The 15,795-nt window shown below is 37.2% G+C and overlaps 1 protein-coding gene across 2 annotated transcripts in view; it reads left to right on the forward strand.

Moving 5' to 3' along the window:
• Rbms3 (RNA binding motif, single stranded interacting protein 3) overlaps positions 1 to 15,795 on the forward strand; it is a 717,266-nt gene that overhangs the window by 214,689 nt on the left and 486,782 nt on the right. For both annotated transcript variants that reach the window (XM_013028502.1, XM_013028503.1), the window contains exon 3: positions 11,616 to 11,674. In XM_013028502.1, the coding sequence (XP_012883956.1) occupies positions 11,616 to 11,674 (59 nt within the window). The remainder of the gene's footprint in view (positions 1 to 11,615; positions 11,675 to 15,795) is intronic.

Raw genomic sequence — 15,795 nt, forward strand, 5'->3', positions numbered from 1 at the left:
ACAGAGAAGAGCAAAAATCCCCCTGCTCTTGTCACAGATTCCCCTTTTACCTGGGAACTTACCCCCACTCTTGTCGCGGATTCCCCTTTTACCTGGGGACTTACCGGTGCACCACCCTGACCGCAGAGAGTTCTGAGTCCTCGTTGGGGTTATGGCTGAGTTCCCATATGGGCCACCACGTGTCGCTACCGCCTCGACCAGCAAGGAAGATGCGACACCGAACTCTTCTCTCTGCAGCTTATCCAGGACCTTTTCGCAATCTTCTGACCCCAACCCCGGGGAGAATTCCCCACAGCCTTAAGTACCCGCTGGGTAGCCAACCCTGATACGCCACGTGGGAACCACCAATAGGTCCAGGTGCGCGGAAGCAAGCCAGATTCTTTGCCTTAGCCATATAAGGAGTTGTTTACCACAGAGAGCACTCGCCATCGGGAAGGCGGAGGGCGGAAGCCGGCGCCATCTTCCAGGTGCGGCCTCTCGCAGCTCTCTACAAATAGCTGCTGTGTTCACACACTTTAAAGTCACCTGACATTTCATTTCACTTAAAAAAAAACTTGTAATACTGGGTATGTTTCCTCAGTGTGCTTTCCCTTTCAATATCTTCATTGTATAGGGTCCCATATAATGTTTCATGCTACTCTGATCACCTACCAAAATTCAGCAACAGAGCTTCATATACAATAAAACTCTGGAAAAAAAACTGTTCATTTTTGAACATTTATGTAGACCTGACAACTTTGAGAGTATGTATACATACCTATCAATATTTGGATGGCATTTATGCACAAGCACACATATACACATACTCACCATCATTTGAGCACCTTCCATATTACAGTTTTCATTAGATGTTTGATTTCAAACTCACACTCACCTAGCAAACTGATTTTATTCTTACTTTATAAGATGAAAACTTTAAACTTTGGAATATTAGATTACTTTTCCAAGTTCATACAGCTTTTAAGTAAATTTAATTAGATTTGTCCTTTTTAACCTGAGTCCCTCCTCCCTATACTTTCCATCTGTTCCTACACACAATGAATAAGATGGATAAAAGCTAGTCATCATGCTAGTCTAGAGGCTATAAAAGCACATTTCTAATTTTGCAAATGTGAGATTTCTCTTGGTTCTCTAAAAGGTAGATAAAGAACAACATTCTCTGGAAATTACACAAGGAGACATTCACAATTAATTGTTAAAATTTACTTTTAAAGAAATTTATTTTTTAAACAAGTATCCATTTTATATTGCTTTCCTATCCTGGTGTTGAAGACAAGTTCTTCAAGAGTAGGGTATAAGTATTGCTTATATACATATATATATATATACGCTTATATATATATACATATATATATATATATATATACATATATATATATACTTATATACCCAGCCTCAATAAATATTTGTGAAAAGAATGAAAAAAATGAGTGAATACAATAGATGACACTTCTCAGAAGGTGATCAAGGTGTAAATGAGAGTCCGGTATCTCTAGGCAAAGATTTAATCCTCACTATGCAGGGCAGTAAAGTGTATATGTTACCAAATTAACACATTACTGCTTGTCATCTGATTTTTAACTTATTTATTTCATTTTGATGCCCTCTAGGGGGACAGATTCATTTTCTCATCCCATTAAAGAATTAAAAGGCAGGAAAGGATCTAAAGCAAGCAAAGTTTATTTGAAAGTGAAAAGAAAGCTTTTGAAAAAAATTAGTGAGACACCCCCAGCCAACCAAAAGAAGTCCCATGGAGCCCTTTTGGAGGGAGATTATCATAGTAAGGAGCTCCTCCCATATGTCCTTCCCAGGACTTTGTGCTCAGTGATTGCTTAATGGTGCTTGGTCTTGACATTTGTATTGCAGCATGGAACATAACTCACAACTGTAAAAGTAGTATATTTTTTTCAGGTAACTTGGGATGGGTGGGTTGGGAGAGATGGGTGAGAATAATAGAAGTGGTGACATTGATCAAAATGCATTATACTCAGGGGGGCACCGGTGGCTCACACCTGTAATCCTAGCTACTCAGGAGGCTGAGATCTGAGCATCAAAGTTCAAAGCCAGCCCAGGCAGGAAAGTTCATGAGACTCTTATCTCCAATAAACCACTAGAAAACCGGAAGTGGCACTGTGGCTGAAGTGCACTTGAGCTGAAGAGCGCAAGGACAGCACCCAAACCCAGAGTTCAAGTCCCACGACTGACATAAAAAAAGCATTATACTCATAAACTGAAATGTTGAATTGAAATTCCTTTAGACACTACTTAAAGATAATAAAAATACATTAAAAGAGTAAAATATGTAAAATAGAAACTTTACATCTATTACATATAGCCTAAATAAATTTTAACATTTACAAGTAAACATTTTTTCATGTGTTCAGTATTTATATTTATAGAAAATATAATTCCATAGTTATGTATAAAGAAATAGAAAATTGCATTTATGAAATATTTATAATGTATAGTTTAAAAAATAAAATCCTGTCTACATAGCTTAATGTAAGCTCATAAAAACAGTATGTATATATATGTGTGTGTGTGTGTGTGTGTATGTGTGTATTTTAGAATTGAGTTAAACATACATAGTAAGTAAATATAGTGATTATATTCCATTTGAATTACAACAAATAACAGCACAAAACAAGATTGTGATGGGATGTAAATAAACAAAAATAGAAAATAGATTACCATAGCTAATTCCAAACTTTTACTGTTGAATATACTATTGAAATTATATTTAAAAATATAGTTAAATTATATATGTTTGTGTGTGTTTAAAATGTGGTTTGACAGTACATTAAAATACTCAGCAACCATCACTATGACATTGAAATTCTATGGCCTCAAAGATGCTTTTATTCTGCAAAACACACTCTTCCTCAGATGGGATGAATGAATGAATCCTTTCAGTGTCCCAGCAGCTTGTCTAACTAGAGGTATTAGTTATTTCTCAAGCAAGATTCAACCTGGTCACTTAATGACTATACTTTAGATGCTGTAGAAAAAGAATTTTCTGAAACCAGACATACAGAAAGGGGCAAACACACATGTAGCCATATTTTTATGTTATATTTCTAAGAAAAATATTATTTCCAGAAAGAAATAAGAAATTCCAGCCCCAAAATATTCCTGGATATAACCAATTGCGTGATATTTATGGTCAAGTATCAACATATGCCCCATCCATATATATATATACATATATATATATATATATGTCATTGGCAAAATATATGTCTTAGCAAAATAACATACCTAGAATGATGTGTTGTAGCTCCAAATGTAATGTCTTCTAGATACTTGATCTGAGCTTGCTACTATTGAGATGTAGACTAATAGGGAGAAAGTGTAATCTAATGGAAGCTAGGTCACTGGGAACAAGCGAGCCCCTGGGAAGTATATCAGAACCCCAACTCCTTCCTGTTTCTTGCCTGCCTTGGTTACAGCACCCTCTTCTACCACCAGTTCCCGCCATGATGCCCTGCCTTGTCACAGGCTTCAAAACAGTAAGGCAATTCACCATGGGCTGAAACTTCTGAAGCTATTAACAAAATCAAGCCTTTCTTAAGTAGATTAGCTTAGGGTATTGTTGTTGTTGTTTTATTGGTTGGCTGCTACTCAAAGATGAAATACTCAAAATGAAAAATCAGCAGAAATAAATTGAAGGAGTTATTACCTGTGTATTTCTGGGGACATTTTTTAGTGATTGCTAAATATTCATAGTTCATGAACAAGTAGGTACAGAAATTCTGTCTGATTCAATTTTTTAGTTAGTACAACACTTATTGACCATACAGTGTGGCTCATTTCTAATTTGTGTCTTGTATGTTTGTTTTAATGTCTGTCCTATTGTAGTCTAACATACTAATGGAATTCTCATATTGTATGCATTGTTTTTTATTACAATCTTGACTTAAAAGTCATATGGGAGGTTGTTAAAAGTGCAGGTATTGGTGGGCACTGGGCTATTCATACCTAGCTACACAGAAGGCTGAGATCTGAGGATTATGATTTGAAGCCAGGCCACGCAGGAGAAAGCCCATCAGAGAAAGCCCATTATGTCCAATTAACCAGAAAATAACCAGAAGTAGAGTTGTGGTACAAGTGGTAGAGGGCCATCCTTGAGGGAAAAAGATAAGGGACAGTGCCCAGGCCCTGAGTTCAATCCCCATTACTGGCACAAAAACAAATGGATTAGTTTTAGATACAAAATTATTCCTGTGATATGATAATAACTGTCTAACACACAGGTAAGTAAAACCCTACATAAACAAGGCAACTAACCAACACAGTAAGTGTTTGTGGGGTAAGATAAATTTTAGTATTTTTCTTTTTCAAACTTATTTCAGAAATATATATATATTCTTGCTCTGTTAGAAAAAAAATTGGCTTACTACAGTGTCAGTGTTCAGGTTGAAGACCGTTTAGCAATTTCCAATTTTATGGGCATGAAATGTAGCTTTTCATGATATTTAGTGTTTAGGAAAGTGGAACCAATTTTGCTCTCATGGCATGTTAGGCAAACATATCCTCTTTTACTTTGGCTTTCCCATGGTTAAACTTAAGGTAAGTACATAAAAGGCCACCTCCTGAACAGAATCCATTGTACCTTGCTGGTGGTAAGTTTTGTATGTATTATTTATCTGTGACCAGAGCACCATGAAACCCAGGAGCCATCAACTGGGAAAAATCATGGTGCTCTAAAGTGAATGAACCTGACTCATTGACAATGAGTCATCCATGAACTGGAACTCAGGGTAGATGCTATCCACTTTTTAAAACTCTTCGATTGCTGGAATTAATTTTACATCAGGAAGAACTTAGTTAATTTTTCTCCTAGTTACAATCATTGATATGTATAGTTAAAAGTCCTTTTACACCACAAAATCCAGTATGGTGACTGGCAGTTTCCACTTCTCTCTAAGTGAAAGATTTTGGAGAATTTATATATATAATTTAGTAAAAATTTCCCAAGAGAACTACTGATAGGAAGGATTTTTGTACTTTTCTAGATTGCAGAGGGCTCCTTTTCATTAAAAAAATGTGTGTGTGTGTGTGTGTGTGTGTGTGTGTGTGTGTGTGTGGTTTGACCCTCAGGGCTGTCCTCTGTCTCTCTGTCTCTCTGTCTCTCTCTGTCTGTCTCTCTCTCTCTCTCTCTCTCTCTCTCTCTGTGTGTGTCTCTCTCTCCTGGGGCTTGAGCCAGGGAGAGAGAACCTGGATATTGTCCCTTAGCGTTATGGTTAGAGGCTGATGCTCTGCCATTTGAAGCACAACTCTGTTTTTGGCTTTTTAGTGGTTCATTGGAGATAAGAAAACCATGGACTTTTCTGCCCAGACTGGTTTCAAATTTTAATCTTGAGCTCTCAGTCTCCTGAGTCCATAGGATTATAGGTGTGAGCCATCTGCACCCAGCCCTGTGCTTTATTAAAATGATTAACTGGGAAAATGAACTAACTACAACTTGTATTTCACAAATAGAACACACCTAGCAGAGACATCACAAGACAGAGTATAACCAGAATAGCAACAGCCACACAGACCCCTTCAAATTGCCTACCACTCCCAAGGGTAACTATGACCTTGCCTTCTAATGAATTAGCTTCTCTAAAACAATTGTGTGTGTGTGTGTGTGTGTGTGTGTGTGTGTGTGTATGTGCCTGGCCAGGCACTTCAACTCAGGATCTAGTCTCTGTCCCTGCACTTTTTGCTCAAGGCTAGCTCTTTGCCACTTGAGCCTCAACTCTACTTTTCTGGATTGATAGTGGTTAGTTGGAGATGAGTCTCATAGACTTTCCTGCTTGAGCTGGCTTTCAATGGTGATCCTCAGATCCCAGCCTTCTGAGCAGCTAGGGTTACAGGCCTGCATTCTGCCTAACACACACACATGCATATATATGTATACATATATATACATACATATATATATTGCATTGTGGACTTTTTCTCTCTGGTGTATTCTGCTCCACATTGTTTGGTAATTCATTCACTTCCTAGTTTCTAATTGGTTGTCCTCATCCTGGTACGGTACTACATTTATTGAATAACTCAGTGTATCTATCCATTCTACTCTTTGAATTTCTTTTTTTTTTTTGGGGTCCGGTCGTGGGGCCTGAACTCTGGACCTGGGCGCTGTCCCTCAGCTCTTCAGCTCAAGGCCAGAGCTCTACCACTTGAGCCACAGTGCTACTTCCGGCTTTTTTCTTTTTGCTTATGTGGTGCTGAGGAATGGAACCCAGGGCCTCAGGCATGCAAGGCAAGTGCTCTACCACTGAGCCACCTTCCCAGCCCCCTCTTTGAATTTCTTAAATAACTCAATGTGCCTATCCATTCTACTTTTGTGGAGTATTTATGTAGTTTATTGATTTAGGTTGCTGATTCACGTGTTTTACTTTAAAACAACGTGTTTACCACAAGACAATATAAGAAGAAGTACAACTTTCTTGATAATGTTATTGTAAAATCCACCAGGGAAGGTCAAGCAGGTACCTCGCTTTCCTTGTCCGTGTCCCCACCCAGTATCTACCTTGAGTTGCCTAGGTAACTAGCACACACTCTCTGAGGTCACATCCTGGGCCCCTCCAAGTCAAGCTTCCCATGGACTGAGACAGCTTCCACAGTTCTGTGGTCACACCTTCCTCCTCCTAGCCACACCTTCCCTCACCTGGCCACACTTTCCCCCACCTGGCCACACCTTCCCCCACCTGGCCACACCTTCCCTCACCTGGCCACACCTTCTCCCCAGGGCCTTCCCTAGATAAGCCAGAGCTGAGCTGCTCTGTGCCCACTTTGGCCTTCTGAGTCTCTACTATGCAAGACAGGGCATGCATGGTCTATCTTCTTAAGTAACTGTCAAGATTCCACCAGCAGTGGGTACTGATCTGGGATGGAGGCATCCTGGGGCAGAGGTGGCTCTGAATACAAGACAAAAGAAATGGAGAGTAAACTATATCTGACTGAGAAAAACAACAAAAACCTGATATTAGGCAAAGGGAGTTATAGGTAGGGAGGCAGGAAATCAGGAAGAAAATTGGATGTTGATAGAATTACATTATAGCAAGGGAAATTCTAAGAATCTTGTGGTAATCAAATTTTGTTAGATTTATGGATATGATGGAAATAGAAAGACTAGAAAAAGAAATCAGGCTTTTACAGTGTCTCCCTTGACTGCTGTTAGTAAGATGTAAGCACCATGCAGGACTAAAGGACTATTAAAATACAAAACATATTCTTGGATTATCTTTTCCTGAGATGATACTGCAATCCAACTGAGCATATGATAACAAAGAGTTTATTATTGTGTGAACAATGGTATCTACAGTGGACTCTTAAGGCACAATTAAATACAAAAAAGAAGGATAATTAATCAAGAGTAGAGCATTGCCAGTTAATGATTAGCTTATTATAACCAGTTAAGAACAGCTGGTCTCATCTGTCCTAGAGGAGCATTACCAATAGTGAGAATGTTATACTTCTACTATGTGTAGATGGTCTCCACTACAAATATGCAATAGCCATGGCATCTTCCCTAAAGTATTACTGGTCTGCACATAAAACAAAGATTCAGTCATAGGTGTTTCAATAAAGCTGGAAAAACAAGGCTTTGGGTGATATGAGAACAGATACCATATTATGTACAGACAATCATGTGAAATTTTGTGGTGGAAATTAATACATTAAAAATGTGTCATAAAAATGAATTATTAGGTGAGGAATCTATAAGTAGACATTCTATTCTTTCTGGTATATGGGGAACAGATACATTTTTTCTTTAGTCCGAGACCCTCCAGAGTGGCAAAAACTTAAGTGTCTGGAAGTGTTCTTTGTCATGCAAAATGCCCTGTAGAATGAAAGGAATGTACTAGGTGGTTTGTTTATACACCTGCAGCACTATTGGGGAGGATTAAGACAAAGAAATGTGAAGTCACTGATAGAGGAGTTAAGACAGCAATACATAAATTTTAAAATCTGCTCTCTGGATTGTCCTAACAAACCAAATTAAAAACAACTAGTGTTTTTTTATTTCTATTACAAGCACACACACTCCCGTGTGTGTGTGTGTGTGTGTGTGTGTGTGTGTGTGTGTGTGTGTGTGTGTTCATAGCCTGGGCATTGTCCTTTAGCTTTTGCACTGAAGTCTAGCACTCTGCCATTTGAGTCCTGGCTCCCATTCTGGTTTTTTGCTGGTTAACTGGATCTAAGAATCTCACAGACTTTTCTGCCAGGGCTGACTTTTGAACCTCAATCCTCAGAACTCATTCTCCTAAATAGCTAGAATAACAGAAAAGAGCAATCTACCCCTGGATTGTAAGCTTGTTTTTTGAGCAAGATTGCTTAACATATACTTTTATATAGTTAATTAAGGAGTTACATGTATTTTACATATAATTTTAAATGTTCTGAATATAATGCAGAGTCTCTAAAGCCAATAATTTTCACAGAAGTAGTTGGACTGCATCAATGATTTATATTATTATGAGTTACTTGAATATACACTGGTCAATGGGCTTCCTGGTATAGTTCCACAACTACTGATCTTTTGAAGTGACACAGAACAGCTTTATGCAACATGCTTCTCAAAATTTAATACAAAGATGTCAATGTGTTGAAAAACAAAAAGTCCAGCCTCTCTTCCACATGAATATTTTGTTTTATATATTTTCGTAATTATGGGAAAATGCATTATTTTAAACTTAGACTTAATTTCATTTCTTCTGCTTTTTGTACATGTGAGCTTTAAAAGAAATGAAAATTACCTTCAGGAAACTATTTCTTTCTAGATTATATGGCTTTATCTGTTTTACTTTTGTGAATTCCGACTCTTTTAAATGAAGCAGTTGCATTCTCCTGCAATTTAATCACAGAAGTGTGTTTTTAAATGTTATGAAACTCAGAAATATTTCACTGACAGTTCAAGACACTCAATTTTGTCGACAATCTCTCTGAGAAATATGCTTTTGACTTCATTGCATTAAATAATCCTTTCAATAGTAAAACTTGTATATCTACTAAAAAGCTTGCAGTAGTTGTTATACTTATGAAATTTCTCATAAGTGTTATGCCTCAAAGTTTTTCTTTGTCTTTGGAAACTTAATATAATTTTATAAAACAGTTCATAGCTGGGTACCAGGAGCTCATGCCTGTTATCCTAGCTACTCAGGAGGCTGAGATCTGAGGATCACGGTTCAAAGCCAGGCTGGGCAGGAAAGTCCATGAAACTCTTATCTCCAATAAACTCCAGAAAAACCAGAAGTGGCACTGTGGCTCAAGTGGTAGAGCGCTAGCCTTGACCTGAAGAGCTGAGGGATAGCGCCCAGGTCCAGAGTTCAAGCCCCATGACTGACAAAAATAAATAAATAAATAAAAACAGTTCATAATAAAGAACTTTAAACTCCCTCTGCTGAGCCCTTGAGTGGTGTTATAACACATTTTGCTGCATGAAACTAAAAGAGAGAAAAGTGAACTGATAGGTGACAGAAATCAAAGGTGGCAGGCCTCACTAAAATGCTGAATCACATAAGATGGGACCAATCATGGAGCTTCTTGTTCTCATAGTGGCTCAGGCTCCTGTCCAAATGCTTCTTTTCATAATGCTGAGTGTTCTCCCTAAAATGCTTTTTCCAAAATGGCTTGGGTGCCTGCTCAGCCAATGAACAGTGCTGGAGACTTCTGTACATCACCTTTATAATAACAATAAAAAAGGAGCAGGGGGGAGTTGGGGGAGGGTTAAGGATTTTTGTCCCTGGTCTGTGTTGTTGAGTTCTGTTCATTGTTTTTTTGTTTTGTTTTAAACTCTCACACGCTAAACGGAATAAAAAATGTACAAAATATCCTTGTCTTCTTTGCTATTCTGTATCCATTTTAAATGTTGATTTGCTTGAATATACCAAAGCTAATAAACATGACATCTAGCTAATTGGTATTATTGTAAACAGAAGGTTTAAGTAGGAGATGATTTTACAGGTTGTTTGCCCAAGACTATCTTGAGATGAAGTAAAATCTGAAAGAGAATCATGGAGGTATTTATTTTGAGGGAATAAGAAAGGACTTGTGGGGTTTTGGTAAGAATGAGCTTATTAGAAATAGTTCCTGAAATCTTTACACTGAAAATAAGAGTGTAAATTACAAATTTAAGATATAGTTTAATAGGTAACATTCATCTCTTTAATTTTTAAGTAAATTATTTGTGTGTGTGCATGTGTGCATGTGTGTGCCTGTGATTCTGTGTGTGTGTGTGTGTGTGTGTGTGTGTGTGCGCGCATGCATATGCTGGTACTGGTTACTGAACTCCAGGCTTCACACTCATACTTGGCTTTTTTGTTCAAGATTGTTGCTCTACCACTTAAGTCACACCTCCATTTCCATCATTTGTTAGGTAATTAAGGCTAAGAGTCTCATGGACTTTTCTGCCTGTGTTGGCTTTGAACCATGATTCTTAGATTGTAGCCTCCTGAATAGCTAGGATTACTAGTGCCAGGCACTTACCTTTTCCCTTCATAACAATCTTTTAACTTTATATTGCTTTTAGCAACCATCCATCTAATCTACTTGAGGGTTTGTTGTATTCCTCCCAGAGGTCAGAGAGAACAATTAGAAGAAAAGTTCAACTTAGTAAGCACTTACTTAACAGCCACGGTCCTAAACACTCGAGTAAATCTTCATAACAACTGTAACATTATCTTCATCACTTTCTAAATAATGATCCAGGACATGATTTAAGTAAATGTGTATGTCGTTATGGATGATGAAATCATGTATAGAGTGAATATGACTCATCCAACCAAACAAGATGAGGTGTTTGTTATTCTTTTAACTTATGCACTCTGAAGCTCTGCATCTGATTTCTGAAGCACATAAAGGTTGATTGAACCATAAGGTTTCTGTGCATAGCTTATTTTTACAGAAGAAACTCCTATGGCCTGAAATGTTCAAGGTTATAGCAAAGGCATTTGTCTGCATGGAGAACAGACTCCATGAAATGTGGCAGCAAGGCTCACACTTGTCTCCACAAATCCATAGGTTGATATTTACTTCTGCTACAATCACATACCATCCCCTTCCAGCATCCTGTGACACAGGCTCATAGATGATCTGTGAACTGTGAAGGTGCCCCCCCCCACTCCCTTCCCTTGGTGCTTATGTCAGGAAGTACGTTCCTAATTCAAAAAGAAGAACTGATGAGAGAGCATCCAGGTATCAAATGGTAGCTAACAGCATGTCTGCTTCATGCTCAGTTTTGTGTACACTTATATGCATTTAAATATGTTAACAAATAAATACCACAAAGTTGAAATATGTTTTTGTGGGAGGTGATTCTAGGAGAGAGGAGGAGGTAAAAGGAGAGAGAGAGAGAGAGAGAAAGAGAGAGAGAGAACACAGTCATTATATTCAATGTACATATGTGAAAATGGAACCTTGTAACTTGAGAACATTTGTGGGTCTGAAAGATGAGGAAAAGGGTGATGTTAATCAAGATACATTGTACTCATAATCTGACTTGTTCTGAACCCCTTTTGTACAACTGTTTCAAGATGATAATAATAAAAGATGTATGCTAAACACTTCTGTTGGGTTATAATAACATGGATTTTTTTCTCTTTCTTTATCTCTTTCAGGTATGGAAAAATTGTATCCACAAAGGCAATTCTTGACAAAAACACAAATCAATGTAAAGGTACGTGGGAGGGCCTCCAGGCCTGAAGGCCTTGCCTATCCTATTTAATTCACAATTGTCTTCCTGGCAAAAGAGGTCTCCCAGCTGCACAATGATCCCAATGTGGTATATGGCAAACCTCCTTAATAATGCCAATGCTTTGATGAGTTGTATTTCTGGTAACATTGCTCATTAATTTTTTTCATTAACAAACAAAATGAAAACCACAAATCAGAACAAGTATCAAATTGCTTTAGCAGCAAACTAAATTACCTCCTAACAACTTTGTGTTGTCTGATGTGAATGATATTATCAGTGATGCAAATTGATTTCCTATATAAAAATGAGGATCACTGGGGAAAACGTTCCCATGTAAAGCATGTTTTAATTTCTCCGTTCTTTGGAGCTCTAGTAACATTTGTTGACTAGGAATGAATTTACTGATGGTGCCATTATATCTAAGCTTTGGCTATAAATATCCCACAGGATTTTAGGGTTGGTATTTTATTAAGGTCAGGCTCTTTTCTCCCGAAGCATTTCAGAAGTTGTTTGACTACATCTGTGGCTAATGTTTCTTCATGTTTCAGAATGCTACACATTTTTAAAGGTTATATTAAATATTTGTGAATATATATGGTCTCTCTTGCATGACAGAGTTCTCATTGGAATATTGGGATGCTTCTTGTACATGTTATTTGTTATTCCTCATCTATTCTTTATTATAATACTGAAATCAAGAAATATGGAAAAGTCAAGAGCATTTTTAAGCCTGGCCAAGTTTTATATGGAAAAATAAAGTAATTGGTATCAGAGGGTTAGTATCAGCTGGTGCTGAAGGTAGTTGAACTATACTGCTGTGTCTAATCTATTTACCACTTGTGTGACTGAAGACAGTTACACATTGTGCCTTCTATGAACCTGTGATTATAATAAGGCCTGATTTGTAGAGTGTTGTAATGATTAGATAAGTTATACATGGATCAATGACAATACCTGGTAGCTTTTGTATAAAAAACTGGCAGTATTTAGTTAAATTTTGTTGTTGTTGAGGTGTATGCTATAAGTGATATATCATTATTTTACTATTTCTCATACCTGTTCTGTAGTCTCTCCAAAAAAAGTACAGCTTGGGCTGGGAAGGTAGCTCAGTGGTAGAGCGCTTGCCTTGCATGCCCCGAGGCCCTGGGTTCGATTCCTCAGCACCACATAAGAAAAAAGCCAGGGGTGGCGCTGTGGCTCAAGTGGTAGAGTGCTAGCCTTGAGCTGAAGAGCTGAGGAACAGTGCCCAGGCCCAGAGTTCAAGCCCCACAACTGGACTGATTTTCCAAAGTTATTGTGAATGCCAGAACGTGTCCTCTGATTGAAAGCTTCTTCCCCACCCTGGACAAAAAAAAAAAAAAAAAAGTACAGCTTTAAGAAGAAAAAACGCTGGTTTTAGTTTTGTTTATATTTTGGTTATTCTTTCTGGGATGTCTTAGTAACTCATGACTGTTTCTTTGTTTGGGGAAAATAACTTCAAATATAGCAAAGAATTAAAGGAGGATGCCATACATTGCTTTTTTAAATAAGGCAGAGCGAAAGATCTTCTTCATGACTATTGCTTAAGAAAGAAGTGAAAGAGTTCAGGTGGTTTTCTTTTTTTTTTTTTTACTACCAAAAGTGGTGAAATTGTCCTTAGAGAGCATAAATTGGATTTGGTTTTTACTGAGATGCTTGCCTTTCAGTCATTTGCAGCTTTGCCTCCAGATGAGGACTATGCTACTAGAACCAAGCATTACAGATACAAGGACACATATATTTTTATCTCTAAACATGTGATATGATATCAGTTTGTCATGAGCTATAAGTTGGTAGTTAGCAAGATATGGGAAAGTATAGACATTATTCTCCTTAGAAAGGAAGAGAAAAGGCAACAGAATTAATCTTGATATATGAATCTGTAATTCTATTTTACCCTCTGAAAGATATGTTCATGCATCCCACCTACACCTTGTAAGAAGTGGACAGTAGTCAAGCTGAAACAAACACTTCTGTAGTTAGAGGGATCATCAGGAACTCTTCCATCAAAATTTCTTTATTCAAGCTTATTCTTTTCTTTGGTGGTGGCTACAACAGTTACATTCTGTGTAATATAGCAACATAAAACAAAACAGTAACCATCAGGCCAAAATGGCCAGAAATTGCTGAACAAAGCCGGCAATAACACCAGATGGGGAGTAATGAAAACCAGATCACAGTTTCTTTAGATATTCAAACACAAGGACTGAATAAGAACTATTGTTACAAGCTATGAAAGTTTGCACCAGCCTGCTGTGCTTTGTTTTGTTTTTCTGGATTTTGCCCCTGAGTCCAGTGGATTTTCAAATTTTCAGAGAAAATTACATGAGAGTAGCTATTGAAAAGAAGTTATAAATCATAAATGAATTCCTTATCTCGGCCTTTACATTCATTTGAAGCTTGGCTTTCCTTTTCTCTGTCCTTTGCCCTGGTTCGTTGTTGTTATTGTTTTTTTTGTGTGACAGATTATGTGTTTAGAGCAGTGGGAATAAGTAATGGATATTTCATACAAAGTTTCCAGGCCTAACAATCATAGCCCTACAAGAGGTTTGAGTATGCCAAACATACCAACTCACTTCTAAGAGTATGCTGTCATAGGGTGATTGAGTTACATTTATGGAAACTTACGTTGCCTTTGATGTTTCACTGGGTCCTAGAATCAAAGTTCAAGACAAGTCTTCAAAAAATTCTGAAACCATTTATGAAAAATAGCATTCATTCCTTATGAAATCACAAAATTATTATTTCTTCTGAAGAACTACTTCTGCCTACTACACTTACTTTTTAGAGAAAGATAGAGTCCCCTTAGATTGTGTCAGAGAGTGATGTGTGACTTTGTTATTGGACTAAATTTAGTTGGTAGTTCATTTCGTGTTACATGTTCTTTCAAAGATATGTTTAGGTTACTAAATATGAGGCCATACATCTGGATGAATTTAGAAGTAATTTATTTTTTATTTTACAGCTAATGCTTTGGCAAGAGGCAGGTGAGGGAAATACAGATTACTATGCTAAACCTTGTAAGCCATGAGACAAGATATGCTGCTTTTTTTTGTCATAAATTTTGTTGTTGTTGTTGTTGTTTTTTTGGTGCAGTCATTACAGGGTATGACATAGCTCCTACCAAGTAGTAGTGACACCTGGGCATCATGACCTAGTATCAGTGACACCCTGTGTGTGCATGTGTAACCTAAACTCCGGAATTCTGGCTGATAGTGCACTTCCCTTTAGTTTTTGCATGTGAAAACAAAGCCAGCAAAGGAGGAAACCAAACGCCATGTGGTGGAAAGCCCCATTTCCAGTGCCCTTTTTTTTTTTTTTTTTTCCTGAAAGCAGTACAAACTAAAATAAATGTTCTGTGAAATTTATGAGGCTGAGGAATTGCATTTAGAGAGGAGTAGATACTTCTGCCAGGTGGGCCCACAGTCTATTGAGCAAGAAACTCGTGAAACAAAATGACCTGAAAAATACACATTTATTCAATTTTCAAATAATGGGATTAGAAGACTAAAAATAAAAACAAAACCTAGATATAAAAACACTTGGATTTCAGACAATGATTTTTCCCTTTGGAATACAAGAGTGCTATATTTCTCTGTTTCTTTAGTAACTTTTATTGTAATATCAATTAGACATTTTACTCTAGTATAAGTTAAACATTGATTTTAGCACTCATCATGGGGAATACATAAACTTACATGTAAGTTTTGTCTGATATGTGTATTAGCTTTTATTTATATTCCAAAATGTAGGAACTTTGGTACCTTCAACAGTGCAGCAAGTTTACTCAAGATTATTTTATAGATACTATTTACACAGAATTTTCATATTGGGTTTTCTTTGAGAAAATGCCGTTGATCTCACATAGCCAATGATAGGAAAATTCACTCACTTTTGTGGTAAATTGACTCTGTTCCTTATCTCCAGATCTGCCAAACAACTATAATAAGGGAAAAATGTAATATTTGTTATTATACTATATTAATTTTGAGAAGTTTCTGTAATAAATATAAGCAAAAGAATGCCCATAATGTGGCTTGAGAATGATATACTTGTTTCCCCAGTAGTATTTGCTTCTAATATTA

Source organism: Dipodomys ordii, unplaced genomic scaffold, assembly GCF_000151885.1.
Source record: "Dipodomys ordii isolate 6190 unplaced genomic scaffold, Dord_2.0 Scaffold110, whole genome shotgun sequence".
Taxonomy (NCBI): domain Eukaryota; kingdom Metazoa; phylum Chordata; class Mammalia; order Rodentia; family Heteromyidae; genus Dipodomys; species Dipodomys ordii.